Genomic DNA, 23979 nt, shown 5'->3' with positions numbered 1-23979 from the left:
GCAGTGTTTGAAGGGTTTGGCATAGAAATCAAAACTGAGAGTTGGCCCACATTTTGAGACTTAATTGACTGACCAGATTCATTGAAATGTATTTCACGGCTCATCTTAGAAACCGAAGCTCAGCCCGAGAAGCAGAGAGAGAGAGAGAGAGAGAGAAGAGAGAGAAGACTTGCAGTGTGTGTGAGTGAGAGAGTTGACTTCGTCATCGGTGGAAGAAGATAGAAGACTGATATTGAAAAGAATATGTCGTTCTCCACAACCTTACAAGCTACAAATCTCCAATTCGTGAAGATTGAAGTAACGAAACCCATCATCTTTGAAGTTCACAGGAACAAGCCCACCAAGTAAAAGCAACAGAAAAACATAAGAGGAGTCCTAAGAAGAAGAGATATTGCAAAGAACCACTTTTCTCCATTGCTCCTTGTTTCTTGCCTTAATTTGTTCCTGGGATTCTAGAGGAGAATTGGTTTTGGTTTGAAGGTCGGATTTTTTTTTTTTTTTGGGTAAGGCATGTAGATTGGGGACCCATGTGTGTTCATGGGCTTCGGTTGTTTCTCTTGAGACATGGGACTTGGTGAAGGCTTTGGATTATCAGTCTGTTGAAGTCTTCTTTTGTGTAAGATGAGGCAGTGGTGAAATTATAAGGTGCCCTGTTATCCTCTTATATTTTCTATTTTGAGAAATACAAGCATTTTGAGATGATGAAAGCATGCGCAATTTGTGTTTTAGAATTCACTAAAATTCATGTTCAGTGACTTGATGACCCAAGAATTCTCATGTTGGTTAATTTAGGGTTTTTTTTTTTTTTGAAGATCTCTACTGGTGCAGCTAGTGAAATCACAAGAAAATTGGATTTTGAAATTCTTAAATATTTAGTATAAATATGCCTCCTTGAATAAAGTACATCTTTGTACTTCTATTGGGTTTTTAATGGCAATTCTCTTTGATTTGCTCTGTTTCAATATGCTTAAAAAGGGTCCTATTTGATGTAGAGATTAGGAAGTATGCTGCTGTTACCGAGGAAGTAGATTTCTTGTAAAATAGAACCAGTTTATTTGAAAAGATGCTCCAACTAGTAGTACTGAAATTTTAAGTTTCTTTCTGGTATTGACTATGAATTTGTTGAAGGTTCCATATTTCATTCAAGTACAGCTTACACTGTGGTGTTCCTGCCACTGAATGTCTCCCTTGAGATGAAATGGACATGTAACTACCTTAGCCTTTGAAGGAAAGTTTCTTTGGGGCCGATTTTCAATAATCTACTCCAATGAAGCTTGGACTTGATATTGGTTAGGACTTAATATCTTTGGTCACACACAGACACAATGAATTACTTTCAAGTAGTTGGACAAGATTTTGAAAGTGAGAATTCAGGTTCTGATAATATATGTTGGCATGTTCGCATGTATTGGCTAATACAGAAAATGTTATTACAAGTAGCTGAACAAGATTTGGAATGTAATTTAATGGGGCTTTCATAATATGTTGGAATGTTCTACTGACCTTATAACCATAGTTCACTATTTCCTTTCTTTTGGAGAGAGACTTTCGGGGCTTTGTAGTCTTTTGTGTTTAACATAAAATGTTGTTTTAAGAAGAATTTTGATCCGATTAAATCCCTTTTGTTGTTAATGAATGAGATTCGATGGAAAAGTAGAAAACTCTAGAGCTAAGCATGTAAAGATAGAATAAGTGAATGCAGGAAGATTAAAACTACGATGAAAAGTCTAACTTCAATCTGCATAACATGCTTAGGCATTTATTCTCTATCCAATTCGCGTTGAAGTGTACATGGCTTCATGCTTTTACCTTCTCTGTTATGTCTTCATTGTTATTTAGCTATTTTGTTAAGCAAGATGTCAGGCATGGGAGACAAACCAAGCCGCTGCAACTCTGAACGTTTTCCTTTTTGTTAAATCTGTAAGTTATATGTCTAGTGGACCTCGCTTTTACAGGAATTTTCTCTGTAGAGTCCGAGTCAAGTGAATACCTATTGATGGGAATTTAACAGTTTCAAATTTACCCAAGTACAAATGCAGTGGCAGACATAATTTTGGAGCAAGTTTTTATTCTGTTGGTGTCTTTTTTTTTTTCCCCATTATTCATTGAGTCCTCTTTATACTATATTTGGTAAATATTTCTTTCCTTAACTTGTATTGATAAGGATTAGTGAGTTGGGTTGGGTTTTCTTTTCAACTTGTTCATCAAAGCCCTAGTTTGGTTTGGAGCATTTGAAGTTGTAAGTTAAAGACATGCCTTCAATAGCTTATGCATATCTAAGAGACTTTCCAGTTTATAATATCCAAAGATAGGGGTTCAAGCTTGGCTTAGTGAGCCCGAGTCCATCCTAAGCCCACCCGAAGGCCTGGGCTGGACTTTCAGAGGGTTGGGATTTCCGGGCCTGAGTTCAGGCTGGACCAGGCCTGGGCTAAGGTCTCAGGTTGAGCCCAGCCCAGCCTTGCCTTATATATGCATATATAATACATATGCACAAGATAAGGGCCATGTATTAAGTTTGTATTAAGTTTCATAATTTACATTTAATATACACCATTGATTTAATATATTAACCATATTCATATTTAGGTTACAAATTATTTTTTTCTATTAAAACATAACGTGAAAATGACAAAAACAGGGCCAAGCCTGGCCCTGAACCAAGCAGGTCTGGGCATGGGTTGAGATATCCCAGCCCGACCTCAGACTGGCCAGGCCTGGGTTGGGCCCTTGAAAACCCCGGCCTGGCCCGGTTGCACTCCTATCCAAAATCTTCTCTCAAACAAGCTGATCTTGTGGACTATTCGCTGAAAACATTAGTGGTGTTGATGCAATTGAGCTCTGATTCCAGAACTTGATGCTGAATCTGATTTGTAGGTCAGAGTAAATATATGACTCCTCTATTATGTCCCTTATCTTCTGCTGTGCTTCTGGTACTCCTTAGATGACCATTCAATTTGTCTGCCTCCTGAAATATTATTCTTCTATGGTGTGGATGTTAAGTTGATCGAGTAACCCCCTCCACCCCCCAACCCCCCCCCCCCCCCCTCCCCCAAAAAAAAAAAGAATGGTAAGTTGATAGGACCCTTGTCATAATTATTTATTACATTCCAGTAACTTTACAGAAGTTTCATGTTTTAATTTACCAAAGTTGATCCTCTTATTGCATAGACATCTTGCCAGCCGTGAGCTTTGTTCTACCTTGTATTTGTTTATGTTGTTGGCATCAACACGTTCCTGCCTAAAACTTTCAGATTCTGTCAGTTGTCAATGACCATTATACTCCAGTCGTACGTCACTTGTTTGTGAAGTTATAATTTTCACATTGAAGATGTGATAGGCGTTCCCATAATGGCCTAGAAAGAGAGCCTTGAAGCCTTTCTATTTGGAAAGAGGAATGAAAGGCCATCTCATTTTGTTCCATCTAACACCTTATGTATTTATTGAATAACTCAGTGTTTGAGGTGTTCAGTGGTTAGTATTTAGGGTTTTTGGGGAATCAATGGAGTAGGATTTTCTAGGGTTTGGATGGAAGTTTGGGGACCAAACTCAGATCGAGTTTCCCAATTGGGGAGGGGAGTAATCGATCCAAATCTGAGAAAAAAGTGATGGCTGGAATGGTCTGTGCAGGGTTTAGGACTTTATGTTTTAATTTGAGAAGGGGGAAAAGTTAGGGTTGGCTGTTTAGAGGATTTAGAAGAAGAGGAATGGGGATAGGGGCTTCAAACTTACTTGGAATTGCAGGTTCTGCAATGGCAGCAGCTGAGAACTTAGAAGGATAGAACCACCTTCAAATTTAGTGATCCTCCCAGCCGTCACGGCGCAAGGAGTCGTAGGAAATCCACCCACCCTTTCTTCCTTGATAGAACCACAAGGCAAACACTCACAAGGAGCAGCAGCAGCAACAATGGCAGCAAACACGATTTTTTAATTCATAAAACTTGTGGGGGAGCCTCCCACGATTTCAATATTAATAATAGAAGGCCATAGGCCAAATCCTAATCTAAGCAAAACACTCCCTCACTAAATCATGGAGGGGTGGACCTAATTAAATAACTTTAAAAAGGTTAAAAGACCTATCTACCCCTAATAAATTAAAACAAAAGATACTTAATTAAATCACTTAAATTGAACCATTGTTTGAACCGGTTCAATTTAAGTTTACAAATGAGCTGAAATAATACTAAGTATAGAACCTGCTAAATTTAAACCTAAGCTATGGCTCCCAAACTAAATCCTAATTTCAGGGCTGCTTCTTCTTCTTCCTTCGGGTGTGGGCACATGGTGCTGCATCAATAGAACTATTAAAGCATTGGTCCAACATAGTTCAAATATGATCAGTTATGGGATTGTTATCACATTACCAATGATCCTTTCCTTTCTTTAAGGTTGTGGTATTACAAAGTTTTTTTTTTTTTTTTTGAAAAGCAAAATATTATAACTAGGAAGAAGAAAGTACATCTTGGCTATGTTGAAGAATACTACAATGTTCCATTACGGCCTTGGAGGCCAAAAACCTAACATTACTGTAGAAATTATCATTAGCATTCCAGGAGAACTTAATATTACAAAGGTTGAATCATATACTATGGTTGTAACAACAAATGAGTAGAGATTCATCAATAAATTCATTTGCCAGAGAAGATAATATAATTAAGACAAACAAACGCAAACTTCTTTTGGGAACAAAAGAAGAGATTCATGACTTTACTATAGCTAGTTTTACTTGGTAGGCTATGTTTGCTTTCTCTCCTTACTAGCAGAAGTTTTAGGTTGGCGTGCAACAATATGAGTCTTTAAATAGGTTTATGGCATGTGCAAAAGGAGAAGATGTGGAAAATGCAACTGTGAATTGCTTCTTTCATTACTTCTCCAGGTAACAGAAGAATGCCCTGTAACCCCTCACCCCTGCACCTGCCTCCACCAACAATATATATATATATATATATATATATATTCTCATTCCATTTTACATTCTTACCTTTTGAGTCTTTGACTTCACTTTTTGCTAACCATATATTCTGATTATTTCCAGAGGCTGGGATACATCACGATCAGAGATGCATCAAACAAATTTTAGAACCTTTGCAGAGCTTCTTTCCGAGTTACTCCAATTGGCTGATGAGGTTGCTTCACTCGCCAAGGATTCCGAAACTGAACCAGAGATTTTCACAGAATTTGCTGTTTTTGTAGAAAAATTCTCACCCATTCTTATTGATTTAAGGGATAATAGCTCTGTCATGGACACACTGTCCATTCAAAAGGCAGTTGAGTCGCTAGAAAATGAGCTTAGACATGCTAGGACAGTAATCAAGGCTTCCAATTCAATATCATCGAAACAGGTTGGGGAAATTATTCATGATCTTGGTAGATGTCTAGGCCTTGTGCTTTTGGCAAGCCTTGATGTGTCAATTGAAATCAAAGAAAAGTTTGGAGCTTTACATAAAGAAATGATGAATGTAAGGTTCAATGCAAGCACTGACCATGAATTGGAGTTTATTAATGACCTGGAAGTGAAGGGGGAGAATGATAGAAGAATCATTCTTGATATTAACGATATTGCCTTGCACCTTAAATATGGAAATGATGAAGAATTCAGGCTTGCACTTTCTGGATTAAGATCACTAATTAGCGAGAAGATGATTCAGAATGAATGGGTAAACGATGAAAGTATTATTCCAATTCTTTTGAATCGATTGCCATCTAGTAAGGAGAATGATCGGTTGACTATAATTTCAATACTGAAGAGCCTTCTAGTGGAGAATGATGAAAACAAGGTAGATAGAAGTCAATTTTACTTATGTATTTGTTCTTAATTCTGCGGTTTGACTACACATGTGTTTTGGCATCTTAGACTGCTATTTTGTGTACAGGGGAAAATGGTGGATGTTGGATCCTTGTCGATGTTGGTGCGCTCTTTAACACAGGATGTTGAAGAGCGTCGAGAAGCTGTTGGGCTCTTGCTGGCTCTCGCGGAAGTCCCAGCAGTCCGTCGGAGGCTTGGCAGAATACAAGGTTGTATTCTTATGTTGGTTGCTGTGCACAATGGGTTCGACCCTCATTCTTCACAGGATGCAGGGAAATTGTTGAATATTTTGTCAAGCAACACTCAGAATGTTCTTCATATGGCAGAGGCAGGTTACTTCAAGCCTCTGATAGAATATCTGAGGGAAGGTACTTATAAAGCTTTCCTTAAGCTCTAGCATTTAATTTCTTCCCATTCTTTTGTCAACTTGTTTATATCATATGATTTTGATCACCTTTCTGGAATGCACAAAAGATGGATTTGGGGTTATGTCCCAGTGTTTGCTTTGGATCCAAAATCCTTATGTGCTTGGATATTTGAAAATGACAATCTGTGTCCTTAAGGAGTGAAGCCCCTACAACGGGCAAAGTCTTTGCTATTCCTCGTCCGCATGTGCATCTTTTTACCATATTCCAGTAACTTTTAGTTTCACAGGAATTATATGAGATCGAGATGGTGCAAATTTTCCATTTTAAGTCTGCCTGGACATTAGGTTTCACAATTTATACGAGAACACTTCTACCTTATGACAGGATAAAGTATCTCATAACATGTTTGAACTTTGAACATGAATGACAAAGATGACTTTGCTTTGAGCTTTGTCTACAGTCTGAAATTACATTGTTGCATCTGCCATGTATATTATCCTTCTTAGAACTTTGAATATATCATTTTTGTTATTCTGTTGATTGGTAGTTAACCTTAGGTTAACTTGCAATATCGAGGTTGGGATTAAAAACCAACTAGTTTTGTTATGTGTTCGGGACTATCTCCAACTCCATATACCTACAATTTACTTTTCTTTGGTTCATGGCTGTAAACTTGACAAGTCTCTACAGTTTCTATGGTCTCATCCTGAAGACATTGAGCACTTTAAAATTTACAAAAGATCAGTTTCCTCTTTTCACCACCCGTTGGCTGTCCAGAAATAGGAGGAAACTGAAGTGTATATGTGGCACCCTATGTCAGCTAAGCATGTGAGGTCCCAATACTGTAATTAGTGTGTGCCCTTTACCTTGACAGTTAATTGTTAGTATTATATGTGGAATCCCTTGCTGTTGAAGCACTTTCATATTGCAAAAAAAAATTCATTTGTATGATTAAGCTATTTATGAGCTATATTGTCTATTTTTAGGTTCCGATATGAGTAAGATTCTTATGGCAACAGCACTTTCAAGAATGGAGCTTACGGACCAGAGTAGAGCTGCTCTTGGTGAAGGAGGAGCAATTGAACCCCTTGTCAAAATGTTTAGTTCTGAAAAACTTGAAGCCAAGCTCTCTGCGTTGGGTGCCCTGCAGAATCTGTCTAGTTTGGCTGAAAATGTTCAGATTTTAATTAATTCAGGCATTGTAACATCTTTGCTCCAGCTCCTTTTCTGTGTTACTTCTGTGCTCATGACACTTCGAGAACCAGCTTCAGCCATACTTGCCAGTATTGCTCAGTCAGAATCTATACTTGTGAATCAAGATGTGGCAGAAAAGATGCTCCCACTTTTAAACTTGTCCAGCCCAGAAATTCAGTGTAACCTCTTAAGAGCACTCAATAGTATTGCCAGCCACTCCAATGCATCCAAGGTTAAATTCAAGATGAAAGAAAATGGTGCACTTCAGCTTCTCCTACCCTTCTTAACTGACCGAAATACAGAAATCAGAACAGTTGCCTTGAATTTACTATACAATCTCTCTAAAGATTCTCCAGGAGAGTTGTCTGAACAACTGGAAGAGATCCATCTCAATGTTATAGTAAATATTGTCTTAGAATCAGTGTCGGAGGATGAAAAAGCTGCTGCTCTTGGACTATTGAGCAACATCCCTGCTGGCAACAAAAAAGCGACAGATTTTCTCAAAAGGGCAAATTTGCTGGCCATTCTGCTTTCATTGTTGGGTGTATGCACCCCAACTTCAACACCCACAAGGAGATGGTTAGTCGAGAGTGTTGCGGCTATATTGATTCGGTTTACAGTTCCTTCAGATAAGAAACTTCAGCAACTAGCTGCTGAACATGGGGTGATCCCGTGGCTTGTGAAGTTGCTCTCAATTGGGTCGCCGACTGCCAAATGTAGAGCTGCAACTTCGTTAGCTCAGCTGTCACAGAATACACTTCACCTTAGCAAATCCAGAGCATTGAGGTGGCTTTGTATGCCTCCCTCTGGACATGCATTTTGTGAAGTTCATGATGGCTACTGCTTCGTGAAAAGCACGTTTTGTCTTGTCAAGGCTGGTGCTCTCTCACCACTATTCCAAATTTTGGAAGGTGAAGACAGAGAAGCAGATGAAACTGTCCTTGGTGCCCTTTCAACTATCATGCAAGATGAGATCTGGGAAAATGGTAGTAAGTTCATTGCCAAATCATCGGGCGTTCATGCCCTTTTGAGAGTTCTTGAATTAGGTAATGTAAAGGCCCAAGAGAAAGCACTTTGGATATTGGAAAGGATTTTTCGAATGGAGGATAATAAAGTGCAGTACGGAGAACCCGCTCAAGTGTTGCTTATTGAACTAGCACAAAAGGGATCTCCAACCTTAAAATCAACAATTGCTCAGATTTTGGCGCATCTTGAGCTCCTGCAAGTTCAATCAAGCTACTTCTGAGGAAGTTTAAATTGAGTAAGGTGTGTATTATTTTTATTTGGTGAAATTAATTTCATGATTCTTTCGGTGTTCCAATTGTTGTTTCTCCTATCAGTTGGTTCATGACTAGATGTGTACATTAGTAGATCTCAGGTGTAATTTAGTTTAAGAAGGTAACTGTGTACATGAAAATTGTCAAATTGGAAATAAAAGATGGGGATGGTGGTGAAAACGTCACCATCTTTCTGCTAATCCTTCTGGCTCATGAAATAATGATGGTTTCATTGTAATTTTAACCTTTTTTTCCCCCAGGAATTGTACCTGCTAGTCATTTTTTTTTTGTTGGAGCTACTTTACCTGCTGTCTCAGTCAAGATGAACTGTATATATCACTTATAAACTATTGATTTTGAAATTCCTAAGCTCTCTTAAAACCTAAATAGCAAACTAAGCCTACTGCTGTCTTAGAGACACCATGTGATATACAACCTAATGAACCTATGATTGTTCGTTCTTTTTAACAGTTTCTTCCCAATGTTGGTTCTTTAGCAATCCTATATGATGGAATTGATGAGTTTAAGATGCTTTTCCAAATATATTTTTTTTGACGAAGTCACCCTATTCGCACTATTGGAATCTCACCACCCCTTTGTGTCAATCCATTCCATAATTTGTAGCAATTAGGGGGAATACTTGGGTGTGCTGGGCCCAGACCCAAGTCCAAGCGGGAAACCAAGTTGACCCATTAAGATCCCATTCGATTTCCTACAGTGTCTCCAAATTGCCTTACACACATTATAGCTTACAAGTCCATCATATATGGCTTTCTTAGGTGTTGTTAGAGGTGTCTCTACCTGTGGAAGATGCACTATCCTTGCACATCTATACCTGTACACTTCTCATTTAATCCTTCCTCTCTCTTCCCTAACAACATACCCAAAAAAGAGATAACAATCTAAAATAAAATAAATTCATTGCATCATATTGTCATTACCCCTCAAGTTGGTTTTCCTATCACATAGGTATCTTGCTTTCCTACATTTAATTAGTATTCCTGGGAGATGCATTGTGTGTGAAGCATATTTCTGTTTAAATGTATAGAATATGTAAAAAGAGGAACACTTTCTTTTGGCAGTTCAAAGAGAGGAACACTTTCTGTTGGCAGTTCATGATTCTTAATTCACTCCCTCAATATGATATCAACAGCTTCTTATGAGATATCTGAGCTTACAATCTAAATGATACATAGTTTCTTTGATTTACAAAAAGAAAATCAAGGAATAGAAAGAGAAGTCTACTTAATCATAAGTTGTTTTATAAGTTCTAGCTTAAAAATTACAAAAATGTGTTTTGCACATCTGAAATATTGGAGAAAATTGAAGGTCTTGAAATGATAACCATAAAAGAAAGACAGTAAATAGTCAATTAGAATAATCTGTAAGAAGCATTTTCAAATTGAAACATTAAAATATTCTCGAGTGTTTGTGACAAGAATGATTTAAATCAAATGGTGAATCTTAATTGGGATTTCACAAACGGTTAGAATGTTGGTTTTAATTAAGGTAAGCCTTATCCTATTATAGTTTCAACCATTAGTTTTCTATTTTATAATGTTTTGTATTGTATAATTGTTCATTTGAAAGTACTTGTAACCTATTAAAGGAATTTAAAGTTTGAACATAGGAAGAAGAAGTATCTGAATTCCTTAAATACTATTACAAGTTAAGCAAATCAAATAGCTGGAGTGATAGTTGAATGATAACTACCATACTTATAAGGAAAAAAATTTTCCCCGGGCAACATCATTGGAAACTTTTATCTACCAGTGCTAATAGGGCTGAACCAGTCTTAGGTTGATCTAATAAGTTACCGTCATCGGTATCCATGTTGGTTTTGATACGGATTTACTACTGTTATGGTATCGATAGATCGATACCGGTATCGGCTGCTACAACCAATCCAATACTGATACTTGAAACCATACGAATTACTAATCTGATCTAATTCTTTTCTTTAGGACACTCATCTGATCAAATTGACATCATAATTGAGGGAAAAAAATATTTCATGTCCACTTGTGGAGTGGCTTCTGTAGATGGCCATAGTTTCTTCCACATAATAATTTCATTAGATTCAAATTTTTTTGAATATGATGTTTACATAAGCATGAATCAGATTAGAAAGTTTTAGCCCAATTGATTTTCCAACAATGAGACAAAGAATTGAGTAACTGGTAGATGATTTAACTTTGGAAACTTTGTTGCAACTTCATTTCAACTATTTAGAGGAATGAGTCTACCAAAGTTAAGATGGGACCTAGAACTTGATAGGTGACTAATCCAATGGATGGCTTGAGCAAGAATACTTCCTCCATGTGTGGCTCAAAAAGGTTGGATTCTGTGGAGAAGCCACTCTATATGCATAATATAAGGTAAAAGGTTTCGTAAAAGGTGGTCCATAAAGGAACCTACATGGATGCACTTAGTTCTAGGGATGTAAATGGATAACAGAAAATTCAAATTCGATATGCATTCATATCCGTTTAGGGACATCTGTATTCGTTTAGAGATATTCGGAAAAAAATCCGAATATTTTGATAAAAATCTGTCCAAAAAAAAAATCTGAATACTTAATAATGAAAAATAAAGTAAATAATGATCTCGAGGGTTTTTGAAGATTCAACAGGTTCTAGAATATGAGGAAAACAGAATCATAATCTAAGAGATATGGATTGAGAGTGAATTGTATCCACTCGGGTAGGAAGGTCCAGATTACACAAGGTAGAGATGTAAACAGTTGGTCAAAAATCTGAATTCGATCTGCATCTGAATCCATTTGAATCCGTTTAGAGGTATATGTATACGGTCAAGGAATATCAGCATTCGATCCGTATCCGAGCCGAATCAGATCCGTTTACATCCCTACTTAGTTTTGCCATATGGAAGAGTGGTTAGACATTTCTTATTGTTAGATGTATAAAGCAAATCTAAAGTATATTCACTTGTCAAATTACAAATTCAAACTGAATACTGGGAAAAAGAAGGCTGTTTGGTTGCACCTCCTACACCCAGACACATGACTGGCGAAATAACCACCCCGCCCCCCATATTGGATGCTTGGGTGTTCGCTCCGATTGGTATCCGTTCTGGTACAAGGGCCACATGACCAAGTAGCGTTATCTCTTCCTTGAATAATATACCCTCCCATGTATTGACATGCACTCTCTATGAAAGTAACCCTCTCAGTACCTCCTATAGTTCAGGTGCCTGTGAGATAGTTTAAAGAGATGGTTTAAAGGACTTGATTTAATAAGATCTATTTGTTGTACCTAGGATATGGTACAATGAGGGTGTCAATGCCCCCGTCGGTTTTGGTTACACTTAATTGGTCCCCATCAATTTAAGGCCCCGCAACGGACAGTACGTAATCCGGGTCAACTTAATTGGGCTACTGTGCTATAAATGGATTGGAAACATGCCATAAATGAGTTGATCAAGCTACGTACGGGCTAACCAGGCGATAAATGAGCCGTGTCGATCGGTCCCGATAAGGTGCCTATCAGAGTACAACCAAGCACCGTGAACTACCGCGGTAGATCATTTACTAACTAGGAGGTCTAGTTTCAAGCTTAAAACAATTAGTCCCGGTCGAGCCTAAAGGTGTGGGCCAGCTTTTGACACCCCTAGATTAAGGTATTTGATTTAATATGTTCCATAAACTTTAGAAACTTTGACCTATTAGTTAAGTACCTAATGTACCTATTTTATTTCCTATAATTTTCAGTATGTTTCTAGGGAAATCATCAAATTAGCTAATTCCCTAACATTGGACCAAACCCCTAAATGGTACTTTGGTCTCTGGTTCGGTTCTTAAGTACCATTCCGTGCAACAACCAAGCTAAACTTGCAAGGTTGCCGGATGGAATCGTCCGATCTGTATCAGTATCAACGGTCCCCAATCCCAATCCAAGAGCAGTCCTATATCAGCAGATCGGTATCGATGAAGACCTATTTCGAGTTTGATACCGATTCTTAAGACCCTAGCCCTAAACTATTGTGGGCATCAAATGGACGAAATAGAAAAAATCAACGAGCTAAACTTGGTAGACCAAATTACAACTTGGATGAAACTTGACTTCGTATTACATGTTAACTCAATTATTCAATGTGGGAGAAAGAAACCCTATGCAGGAATAGTGTCCCCCTCCTCCGGTCCTCCCTCATTTTGTAAGCTCTACACTGATGCCTCTCGTGGTCAAGTTTGTCTTGTAAAGTCTGAGAAGATAACATTCAACTCCATTCTAATGGGAGAAACAATGGGAAAATAATCCTCTCCTATACCTTGCAGTTCAAGGTCAGGGTGGAGATGTCGACACCTGACTGCTCAGACATATCCAACGGTGCCGAGCTCGAGAAGAAAACAAAAACCGAAGTCAATGAGCTTGGACCGTTGGATGTCCAGGCTGCCAGGTGTTGACATCTCCACCCGGCCACACTACACACTTTTAGGGAATTGGAGAGGATTAAAATCCAAGCAATGGAGGTTAGAAGTGGTTTGTTGGAAGCAATTTCTGATTGTATTGAGGACCTTCGAGTGGAATCGGACTGTCGTGAGCTCCTTTAGTACCTGTCAGAGCATCATCAAACGTTTCTTTAGTGACCCACCAGTTGTGGAATTGTTACGTGCAAGATAATCTGAAAATAAAATAAAATAAAAGGGAAATAGTAGGGATAGAAAGAGAGGAAGAGAGATAAATTTGGGATAGAGTTTGCTTTACAGATGAAGCAATGGCGTCCTGGCGCAATTGGGAGGTCGTCAATCCTCTCGCAAGATAAACTCTTAAAAATTAATTAATATTTTTCTCCTTTTTTTCTACTTTTTCATACATCAATAAATACACAGTTAATATTAACTACCCACTTCCCCACTCCTACAATTTCTCTCAACACCTAAAATATCTCTCTGAATTTATCCCACTTTTAATAACTACATTTAATAAATAACCACCATCTTGTAGATACATATAATTAATAATAAATTAACAATAACTAACTCTAATCACAAAGAACTACACCTAAATAAAAATCGACACATAATATTTTATCTCCCTAAATTTTGGTCTTGTCCTCAAGACCACTAAAATTACAAATAAAAATTAAAAACAATTCCACCCGGATCCCAAATCTTGTTTGGATAATTCCTAAGTTGCTTCCGCCAATTGCCAATATTACGCCCACGAACTTGTCGGTCCAACAATACCAACATTTGAAAAACCTGATGAAAAACTCGTATGGACCTGAGACGGTCAATCTTTGTTGAGCAAATCACTTCCATCCAGCCGTTGAACAGAGGAGGATACACCTGTATAGACCCGGGATGGTCGATTTCCTCCGCCATGTCTGGCTCTGATACCATTTGTTGCGTGCAAGATAATCTGAAAATAAAAAAAATAAAAGAGAAATAGTAGGGATAGAAAGAGAGGAAGAGAGATAAATTTGGGATAGAATTTGCTTTACAGACGAAACAATGGCGTCCTGACGCAATTGGGAAGTCGTCAATCCTCTCTCAAGATAAACTCTTAAGAATTAATTAATATTTTTCTCATTTTTTTCTACTTCTTCATACATCAATAAATACACGGTTAATATTAACTACCCACTTCTCCACTCCTACAATTTCTCTCAACTCCTAAAATATCTCTCGGAACTTATCCCACTTTTAATAACTACATTTAATAAATAACCACGATCCCGTAGATACATATAATTAATAATAAATTAATAATAACTAACTCTAATCACAAAGAACTACACCTAAATAAAAATCGACACATAACATTAATGTTAGGTACTTGATCAATACGCCAAAAGCTCCGAAGCTAAAAAAGCTCCAAAGCTGATGGAACTTGTTAAATCAAGCCCTTTAACCTATCTCATACTAGGCTGGCCCAATCTAGTGTCCATACACTATAGTGGGCCCCATTAGGCACATAACAGACCACCACGCTTTCGCAGCCGTCGTCCTCGGCGGCTCTCACTCTAGGTAGCTTTCACTCTGGCAATAGGTAGCCCTTTCCAAACGGCTTCACTCTACTCCAAGGTTTTTGCCTGGCGGCAGGTAGCCCTTTCTTGACGGCCCTTCTCCTAGGTAGCCCTTTTCGTGACTCGAATCTTTGACCTGGTGCCTAGCTCTGATACCAAATGTTAGGTACTTGACTAATACACCAAAAGCTCCGAAACTAAAAAAACTCCGAAGCTGATGGAACGTGTTAAATCAAGTCCTTTAACCTATCCCATACTAGCCTGGCCCAATCTAGTGTCCATACACTATAGTGGACCACATTAGGAACATAACAGGAATCCTTAGCAAGGAAGGCCCTGTCGTTAACGAAAGTTTGATCAAATTTCACTCCATGATTGCAAGTTACAATTGTGTGTTCTCGACGTTCAAATGAATGAATTTCGATTTACCAAAAAGTAAATTTCAATGGAGAGAGAGAGAGGAATGAAGGGTACTACACCCAATTGTCTTGGTGGTCAACTGCAATTATCTTGGACTTCTCAAGAACAAACTTTCCTTCTTCGTACTTGTGTGGAGTATTCCAACCCAATACCTCCTTGCATTCACAACAAAATACATCAGAAACAGTGTAGCGCCCCAGTGACGAACCGTCTGTGCTCTGTTTCTGCACCCATTGAAATGAAGGAATTGGAAAGAGATACTTTTGTACCTTCTCATATATATCCTTATTTTTCTATAAAATTAAACAGAATTGTTATTTGGAAGTTAGTAATGAATCCGAATTTTTCCATTACCTATTTACATTTCTGATTTGTGTAACCCAGACCTTCCTCTCCCTCTCCCTCTCCCTCTCCCTCTCCCGTCCAAGTTTGAAATCCTCAGGATCTTTAATTATTTAATTTTTTTATTATTAACTAGATATTTAATTGAATCGGATAGATTATGTTCTGTTCTAGATTATCTGAATTAAGATCCAAATACGAATGCAAATCGAATTGAAAATTTGTGTGTGGTAGGAATCGAGGTCCTCTTCTCACTTGCCAAATTTCAATTAAAACCAAGATATTCAAATGACAAAACTAAGGTTATTAAACGGGACGATTCTTTAATGGTTCTGATCATAAGGGAAGCCAATCTCAGACCCATCCCATTTATTAAACAATCCCAAAATCAGAATCTGACCTCGTTTTGATGGTTCTCGCGAGGAGTTCGATTGAGATTGAAATGTACGGTCACCTGCAAGTACGTGAGATAAAAACATTCTAACAAAAAAAATTAAAACATTCTCACCTCCTTTGTGGAGGATTCTGGAACCTCCCACAATTCTTTCTCTGAGTTTCTAGCTTCTAGAGTCTCATGTCTCCCATCCAATAGCTAGGAAAATTCTAACAAAAAACAAAATTAGAACATTCTCACCTCTTTTATGAAGGACTCTGAGGTTTCTCTAGATTAAAGAAAGTTCTAGATTATAAACCTTATAGAGCCCAATAATTTATGTTAATGGACTACAGACAAAAAACAACTGTGGATCAATGAAAACACACAGAAACATCAACTACATGGTCATGTGAGCCAATGAGAATGCACATAAAAGCATCAAAATATATATATATATATATATTTTTTTCATACATAATTTGAAGTTTGAAACCATTGATTCTAGCAAAGCATGATCAAACTTATCTCAACCACACCATTCAACACAAAACATATTCTACTAAGTCAAAATTCAAAAAGTATCTATTACAATTTACAAGAGTCAAGACCTTTGGATTATATCCAACTCGAACCCGGACCCGGACCCGGACCCGGACCCAAAATTCTTGATTAAATATGGTCTAAAATCACGTCTCCACCAGAGACTTCGAACTCATTAGGGTCCTTCTCCACATTCAGCACTTGAAACTTCCCATCAACCACATAAGCCGACCACCTCTGCGAACGAGGCCCAAGCAATGCTTCTGTAAGATCCTTATCCAACCCTAAGCTCTTATGAAAGCTCCCATCAAAATCTCCATAAAACTCTATCACTTCTTTAGCTCCAAGCTTCTCAGCCCATCCATTCATCACATAAGGATCATTAACTGAGACACAGATCACAGAATCAACACCTTTAGCTTTGAACTTATCGATATTTTTCTTGTAACTGGGGACATGGGCTTTTGAGCAAACACCTGTAAAAGCTCCTGGAAGCCCAAAGATGACTACCTTCTTGGCCTTGAAGATGTCTTTGATTGGTGTAGTTGAGAATTTGGAAGACAAGCCTTCGTCCCAAGTTCTGGACTTTGGAATTGAGACATTGGGAGCTACTTTGAGTATATCAGTTCCTACTGAAACCATCTTTTGTTCTCTTATCTGCTTTGGGGTTTTCTGTGAAGTATGTAATTCTTGAGTTTTGGAGCTTTAAATGTATATAGATTTTATAGAGGAACTCTTCGGCCATTGTTTTTAGGGATGACTTGGATGAGTTTAGGTGATGATTTATAGGACACGTTTCGCTGGCCTGCTACGTGTTTGACTATTGTGTTGCACGAGTTTTGGCTCATGGATCATTGCTACGTGTTGCTACTGTTACTACGCTTGTCACATTCCAATATATTTTTTAAGCACATTATGTTAGGCAAAAATGGTTTTCCTAGTCGAGAGACTAGGTCAGAGGGTCTCTCTGGTCTTTAATTCCAATAATTAAATACTGATTTGTATCCTCTCCATCTACTTGGGCCTCCAACTATTCTCTAATCACTCATTCAGCGGCGGAGAGAACTTGGACACACATCCTAATACATGTCTAAGTCTTTCACGTCGTTGGATGGGTGAGTGGAAAAGAGTTGGAGTTGGAGTTGGAGTTAGAGCAATGAAGGTTACGTCACTATTCTAAATTCTACAAATCCACAAGGGTTTCAGTATGTTTCTCAAAATATCTTTTTAATACATTTTTATGTGCATCTCAAGCCCCATGGTGAATGAATTCATGGTTTCATCGTGGTTCAAGAAAAACTCGATCCTAAATCTTTTACAAAATTTTAGACCAAAATTTGATCATTTAGCTCTCATATATTTCCATGTATGACCATGCATGTCTAGCTATATTGATCACTATTGTTTTATTTTTTTCCTTCACCACTTTATTTATTACATGGTGAATTTTGTTTGGATTGAAACTTGACATGTGCATAGAGAATTATAGGATCGATCTATTAGTCCATAAAATTTCTCTCTTTGTTAAATTACAAAAGTAAACGGTCACATTGGAGAAGTGTAAGTTACTAACCAAAGCTTGGTTATGTGGTCCACTAGACTAGAAAACCTTCTCCCATTTTTTATCCCAAACAATGAGTTTGTGATAGGAACAAGAGTTTCATTGTATGGTCACTCACCATTGGGGATGTGATTCTTTTTCTCCAATGGTAAAGGAAATCTCACTTATTCATCAAATTATGCCCTTTATCAACAAATGGAAAAAGAAAACAGATTATATTCTCTCCCATGCAGGTAGGGATGTAAATGAATAGCCGAAATCCGTTTCCGTATCCATGTCCGTATCCGTTTAGCAGTATCTAAATCTGTCAAAAAGCTAAATGGATGTGGATACTGATAGGCTATAACTTGTAAACGGATAAAATATCCGATCCGTACCCATGTTCGTATCCGTTTAACACTATTCGAATCCGTCCGAAAGCTAATCAGATACGGATGTGGATATAACACTATCTGAGCCAAATCCAATCCGTTTACATCCCTCGATGTGGGTGCCTCTCCAACGCGCATTCGATGGTTGGGTTGATATGATGCGTATCCGGGCACACATCCCGATGCACATCCTGCTAGCCAGCCATCAAATGTGCATTGGAGAGGCAACCACATGGGAGAGGATTTGAATCCGATTGTGAGGTTCATTAGGGTTAAAAAATAGAATAGAAGACAAGGGACAAAAAAAAGAGGGATGGGCGTGCTAGCAGTATACCGTAAGCTAGCACCCTATGTGTATCTATCTTCCCCCTTTAAAATGACTCTCTTACCCCTCAAAAGGAGGAAGAGATAGATAGCCACATAAAGGGCCTACGGTTAGGCGTGTAAATGAATAGCCGAAATCCGTTTCCGTATCCGTGTCCGTATTCGTTTAGCACTATCCGAATCCGTTCGAAAGCTAAACGGATGCGGATAAGGATGTGCTATAGCTATCCGAAAAACTATATTTACATGTAAACGGATAAAATATCCTATCCGTATCCATGTCCGCATCCGTTTAGCACTATCCGAATCCGTCCGATAGCTAATCGGATGCGGATGCAAATATAGCACTATCCGAGCTGAATCCGATCCGTTTATAGCCCTACCTACGGTATACTGTTAGCATACCCACCCTTTCCTCCCCCCCCCCCCCCCAAAAAAAAAAAGAGGTGATTTTCTTAGCCTGGGAGCACACGGGTGCAGGCTGCATCTAGACACATCAGGTGGAACGGGTGCCTCATTTTGGACATTCAGGGGGTGGGTCGATCATTTCGCCCACCTCATGTGCAGAGAACTTTTTTCCTTGAAAAAAAAAAAAAAACAACCACCAACACACAATAAATAAACCTCTTCGAGAGTCCAGACCAAAAAGGGAAGCTATCCATCAACCTAACAAAAAGAACCACTAATATTGCAAGTAAAAGAGGTCCAGCTTGTTAACCAAAGTCATTAGAATGCCCAGCAAAAAAAGCAAAAGAAACAAACTCTCCATTAAAATTAAAATCTCCTTTATAACATTCGTATTTGTGCGGTCCTCTGCAAAATAATCCTAAATCCATGAACCAATCAAACATGTTCTGAAAGCCCAAAAAAACAATTGCAAATCATTAAACAACATATAGAAAAGAAAATTTTTTATTTCCAGTCACACATAAATTGCGAACCAAACCAGACCATGAACCAGACCAGACCAAGCAAATTTAATCATCAGATCTGACCCAAAATTACATCTCCACCAGAAACCTGGAATTCAGAAGGTACCTTCTCTAAATTAAGAACCTTAACCTTACCATCAACCACATAAGCTGACCATCTTTGTGAACGAACCCCAAGCAAACAAGAAGTAAGATCAATACTCAAACCCATGTACTTATGGAAACTCCCATCAAAATCTCCATAGAATTCAATAGCTCCTTTGGCATCAAGCTTCTCTCCCCATCCATTCATGACGTATGGATCATTAATAGATACGCAAATCACTGAATCAATCCCTTTGGCTTTGAACTTGTCAATGTTGTTCTTGTAACTAGGGACATGGGCTTTAGTACAAACACCAGTAAAAGCTCCTGGGAGTCCAAAGATAATTACCTTTTTGTCCTTGAAGATATCCTTTAATGGGGTTTTGGAGAACTTTGATTCAATGCCTTCATCCCAGGTTCTTGCTTTCTGTAGGTAGATATCAGGTGCTGTTGCAAGGATATCAGCTCCAACTGAAGCCATTTTTTTTTTTGTGTTTTGTTAGTTCTGGTGGCTTTGGCTTCTCTTCTAAAGGTTTCTTTTTATAGTTGTTAGATCATGTGCCATGTGTCTCATGTTCTAGTTGCCCTTTTTTTTCTTTGACAAGTGTCACCTGGATAAGTCCAGACTTTATCGCCAGAAGTTTAGTTCTCCATTGGGAAGTTTTCTGTTTTTTTTAATAATTTGGACTTAGTCTAATCGGAAAGCAGTTTTCTGTCCAGGAGTGTGGCCTATGAAAGGATATGATTGATGTGGCCATGAAAATGACACATGGCAAATCCAATGGGATACAACTTTGCAAGTTGGGCCAGGTTAGTATCCCAAACCTTAAACCAAGCCCAGTCCATGTTGCCTGGAACTCGGTCCGAGGCTGGCTTAATCATCGTTCTTAAAAATTGAATCGATTAGGTTGGGCCAGGTTGGTTAGTCCAAATTTCAACATAACACATATACCATATAGATGTTAGGGAAAGAGATCGCTATCTGGACCTCTAGAGCCTACATGCGCAAGCATCGCCTTGTGCGGGATTTTTGCCTTTTCTTGAGGGTAGCACAATACTTTCACACGCTTCTGTGTCTAAGAATAGAAACTATACGGCCCACGTGACCAGGTGGCATTTTTCCCCCTAGAGGATATCCCTACACCAATAATCCTATTTGCTATACATAGTTGCTAGAGGCAAAATAAAGATTTGAAATTCAATGAAAAAAAATACCTAAAAAAAATGGATGGTTGAGTAATAAAAGGGAATACCGGAATATGCTAATATATGAGAAGATATATAATTGATTTTAAGTTTAAAATTTGATATTTGGCAAATTCAAACCATTACCATTTTTTTTTTTTTTTTTTTTTGGGTAAATAGACTATTACGTTGATATCCATGCATTTGGAATTACAATATTACCTTTCTACTGGTTAGGAAAAATAAAAATGAAAAGCCTTATATTACCCAAGATTAAGTTTGAAATATCTCAATCATATGGTCCATCACATATTAAATTATTTCGCTATACTTCCAAGTATTAAACTTTTGTAATATTGATTAGCTATTCCAACCATTAATTAGATGAATTGGGGACCTTTGGATTGGCCAAATGCTAAAATCTCATAGTCAAACTCAATCACAAGATCTAATGGAATATTGGATTTTTTCTGTCACACCTCTAGAGGCTGTCCTTATAGTTTAAGTGAGTATGTTGCCGAGGTCTAAACTACTAGATTCAAACTTCACTTAATTCCTTCCCCCATATTTGTTGTAAGGGAGAGGGTTCTCTGAGCAAACAAGAGATAGGAGCGCACCAATGAAATGTAACAAACTAGTTTCCTACATTAGAGAGCAGCAAGGTCATTTTATTTGAGGAGGAGAAAGATAGAGAGAGAAGGTGTTAACGCACACTTCGCTGAGGCTTAGAGAACCTTTTCTCTAGTTGTGAATACCCTTTTCTATCCCTATCTAACTAATGTAATGGTCGATATCGGTATATCACAGTTGCATGCCAAGTTCCTATTAAAGTGTACTATTTTCTTACTTATCCAAGCATAAAAAAAAATTTGATATGAACCAAATTTAAAATCCATGTCCCAGAACCAAATTTGTTCATATACACTTCTTATTTTGTTGTTGAGCGTAGCCTTTACATTATTACTAATGAACCGGGGAGAGGTGTAGAGATGATCTTAATATTATGGGAAAATACGTTTATCATCCCTGTAGTTTGAAAAAATTACACTGATTCCTCTTAAAATTATGCCTACCCCCTCTAAAGAGGAGGTGGATGTAATTTTGAGGGAGATTGGTGTAATTTTTTCAAACTATAGGGGGTTTTATGTAATTTTTCTATTATTATAGGACTTACTAGAGATAGAAATATTTAGCCTGGCCCAGTAAGTGTGCGCAGACCTAAGCCCAATTTATAAATAGGTCATTGTTGGGTTTTGGCCCATTACTCTGGTATTTAAATAGGCTGGGCTCATTTGTGTGCCTCAAACCCAATGGTCTACTAAAATTTTCATCACTTCTTTTACCATGGTTTGAGGGACCAGACATGGATCGTAACGGGTGATTCATAACAGTATCGGTACAGGCTGATCCTGTAATGGTGGAATCGTATGGATCAGGGGCAAATTTATTAAAAGAAAAAACCCGATTTTAAAGAAAAACCAGGGGCAAAACTATCCTATATGGGTCAATCCAAATCGTTATCGTATTGAACTATTGATTTCCAAGGTGTAACCCCTATCCGATACTGTGCACTTAAACCATGTTGCCACCCCTAGGGCTCCTGTATTTCTATCTCTTCTCAAATTTGTTATCGGATTGGTGATCACGGGGGAGGGGGTGTGGGGATGGGATTTTTCCATCATGGGAATGAGATTTTCGCCTTTCATGGGGGGCAGGGTGATCATTTCGCCCCATCTCTATGTGCATGGGCGGTACACTCCTCCTAGAGAACATTTCTCCAATCAATTATCATTCAAACTTTATAATGACAAACTTCACATCCAAGCTAATTATTCATTGGGACTGATCAAAGAACCACCCGTACCAATAGGTGGTGTGCTTGATGGCTTTTTGTCAAAGAAGTCAATGAACCACCAATGAGGGTGGTGCATGTGGAATAATTATCACCTCCATTTGCGGGCACCTCCAATTCCTCTTATAGGGGGAGTGGATTCCAACTTGTGCAGTGTTTTCAAACAAGGGATAGAGTGGTCATTTCGCCCCAATATGAAGAATTGAAAGAGATAACGATTCGATGTATATGGGCCAATCTCTAATGAGGCTCACGATGATGGCTGAGGTGAATCCAACAACTACATGTTTAAGCAATAAAGGTAAGTACAAAGAAATGGTAATACTTCTCAATCAGATACAGTAGTAGCATTAGACCACAAATAAACCCAGTTGGACAATGACGAAATCAATGACGATTATGTCTTCCTTCTTAAGTTTTCATAAGAATAGGAAAACCCTTTTATTTGCACTCAAATCATATTCTACATATTATGACGAAATCAATGACGATATTTGGTATCTACGTGCTTTGAGAATAGAGTTGAAGGTTGCACAAGAGAGATGAAAAGTGAAGAAGAAAGATAGTACGACTATCACGTATTAAAATCCTCTGCAGTATCGGTGGGGGGTGGTGCACATTTGGCGGCACAGAAGAGGTCATATGTGCCATGTGTGCCACCTGGCCTCTGCTTTGTGCATCGCCTCCTCACCAGTACTGCAGAGAATCCAAGTCCACCTCCACATGCATAACTTTCCTAACTTCCTATTAAGTCCCCATACACCTATGACCACTTCATAAGATAACCCATAACTCCCTAAAACTGCATGCACTAATCCCACCAAAAAACAACTGGATGCACTAACACATATGATAATACATACCTAAAAACCTATGTTATAGGCACGTAAAAATATGCCTTTAATTTCTTCCTTGAAAGGAAATTCTCTCACATATACGTCAATTGAACTCCTTTATTTTCGTCTACTCGGTATTATCATGTTTCCTCAAAAATATATATGACAGAAAATATCGCCTTACCCTCCCTCGAGCTAGCCCATTTACGTTCACCTGTTGGTACCATCGGTCCAAACATGTCTTTTGGATTGACAAATCAGATTGCACTCGACGATTAGGACAAGGGAAGTCTTCCCTTATACCAGAATAATTTGCAAGAAGTCCAATCTATAAAGCTGGTGATTAAAGAAGGTAACTAAAAACAAGACATGTGATGTAGAGGCATAGCGTGATGATAACTACATGCACATATAAAACACAGACCTATGTGTTAATTTATTGGCGTGAGCCGCCTATAAAACCTCATTCCTATTTGAGTCTCTGACAACTTCATTGTTTCTACTTAACAGTTCTTCCTCCCTTCTC

General features: G+C 38.2%; 2 protein-coding genes across 2 annotated transcripts; one reads left to right on the top strand and one right to left on the bottom strand.

The window, feature by feature from the left end:
• The first annotated feature begins 597 nt into the window (after positions 1–597).
• On the top strand, positions 598–8842 carry LOC122642923 (U-box domain-containing protein 44-like). Its single transcript, XM_043836537.1, has 4 exons — positions 598–645; positions 5033–5774; positions 5871–6171; positions 7158–8842. Exons 2-4 carry the CDS (start codon positions 5058–5060, stop codon positions 8609–8611), a joined length of 2472 nt encoding a protein of 823 aa, XP_043692472.1. The 5' UTR covers positions 598–645; positions 5033–5057; the 3' UTR covers positions 8612–8842.
• Positions 8843–16434: 7592 nt separating this feature from the next.
• LOC122642845 (peroxiredoxin-2F, mitochondrial-like) lies at positions 16435–20065 on the bottom strand. The gene is made up of 2 exons (XM_043836447.1): positions 19930–20065; positions 16435–16818 (listed from the first exon to the last, which is right to left on the bottom strand). The coding sequence occupies exons 1-2, from the start codon at positions 20059–20061 to the stop codon at positions 16438–16440; spliced, it is 513 nt and encodes a 170-aa protein (XP_043692382.1). The 5' UTR covers positions 20062–20065; the 3' UTR covers positions 16435–16437.
• Positions 20066–23979: the final 3914 nt, after the last annotated feature.

Source organism: Telopea speciosissima, chromosome 10, assembly GCF_018873765.1.
Source record: "Telopea speciosissima isolate NSW1024214 ecotype Mountain lineage chromosome 10, Tspe_v1, whole genome shotgun sequence".
Classification (NCBI taxonomy): Eukaryota; Viridiplantae; Streptophyta; class Magnoliopsida; order Proteales; family Proteaceae; genus Telopea; species Telopea speciosissima.
This window is presented reverse-complemented; position numbering and strand designations above follow the sequence as displayed.

What these genes read in the sequence shown, in the direction of transcription:
- LOC122642923 (XM_043836537.1), top strand. Translation starts at nt 5,058, where the DNA reads ATGCATCAAACAAATTTTAGAACCTTTGCAGAGCTTCTTTCCGAGTTA. An exon ending in TGGAGAATGATGAAAACAAG is followed by an intron (nt 5,775 to 5,870) that starts GTAGATAGAAGT and finishes TTTTGTGTACAG; the next exon opens with GGGAAAATGGTGGATGTTGG. An exon ending in GATAGAATATCTGAGGGAAG is followed by an intron (nt 6,172 to 7,157) that starts GTACTTATAAAG and finishes GTCTATTTTTAG; the next exon opens with GTTCCGATATGAGTAAGATT.
- LOC122642845 (XM_043836447.1), bottom strand. Translation starts at nt 20,061, where the DNA reads ATGGCTTCAGTTGGAGCTGATATCCTTGCAACAGCACCTGATATCTAC. An exon ending in ATATCTTCAAGGACAAAAAG is followed by an intron (nt 16,819 to 19,929) that starts GTAATTATCTTT and finishes AAGGCCAAGAAG; the next exon opens with GTAGTCATCTTTGGGCTTCC.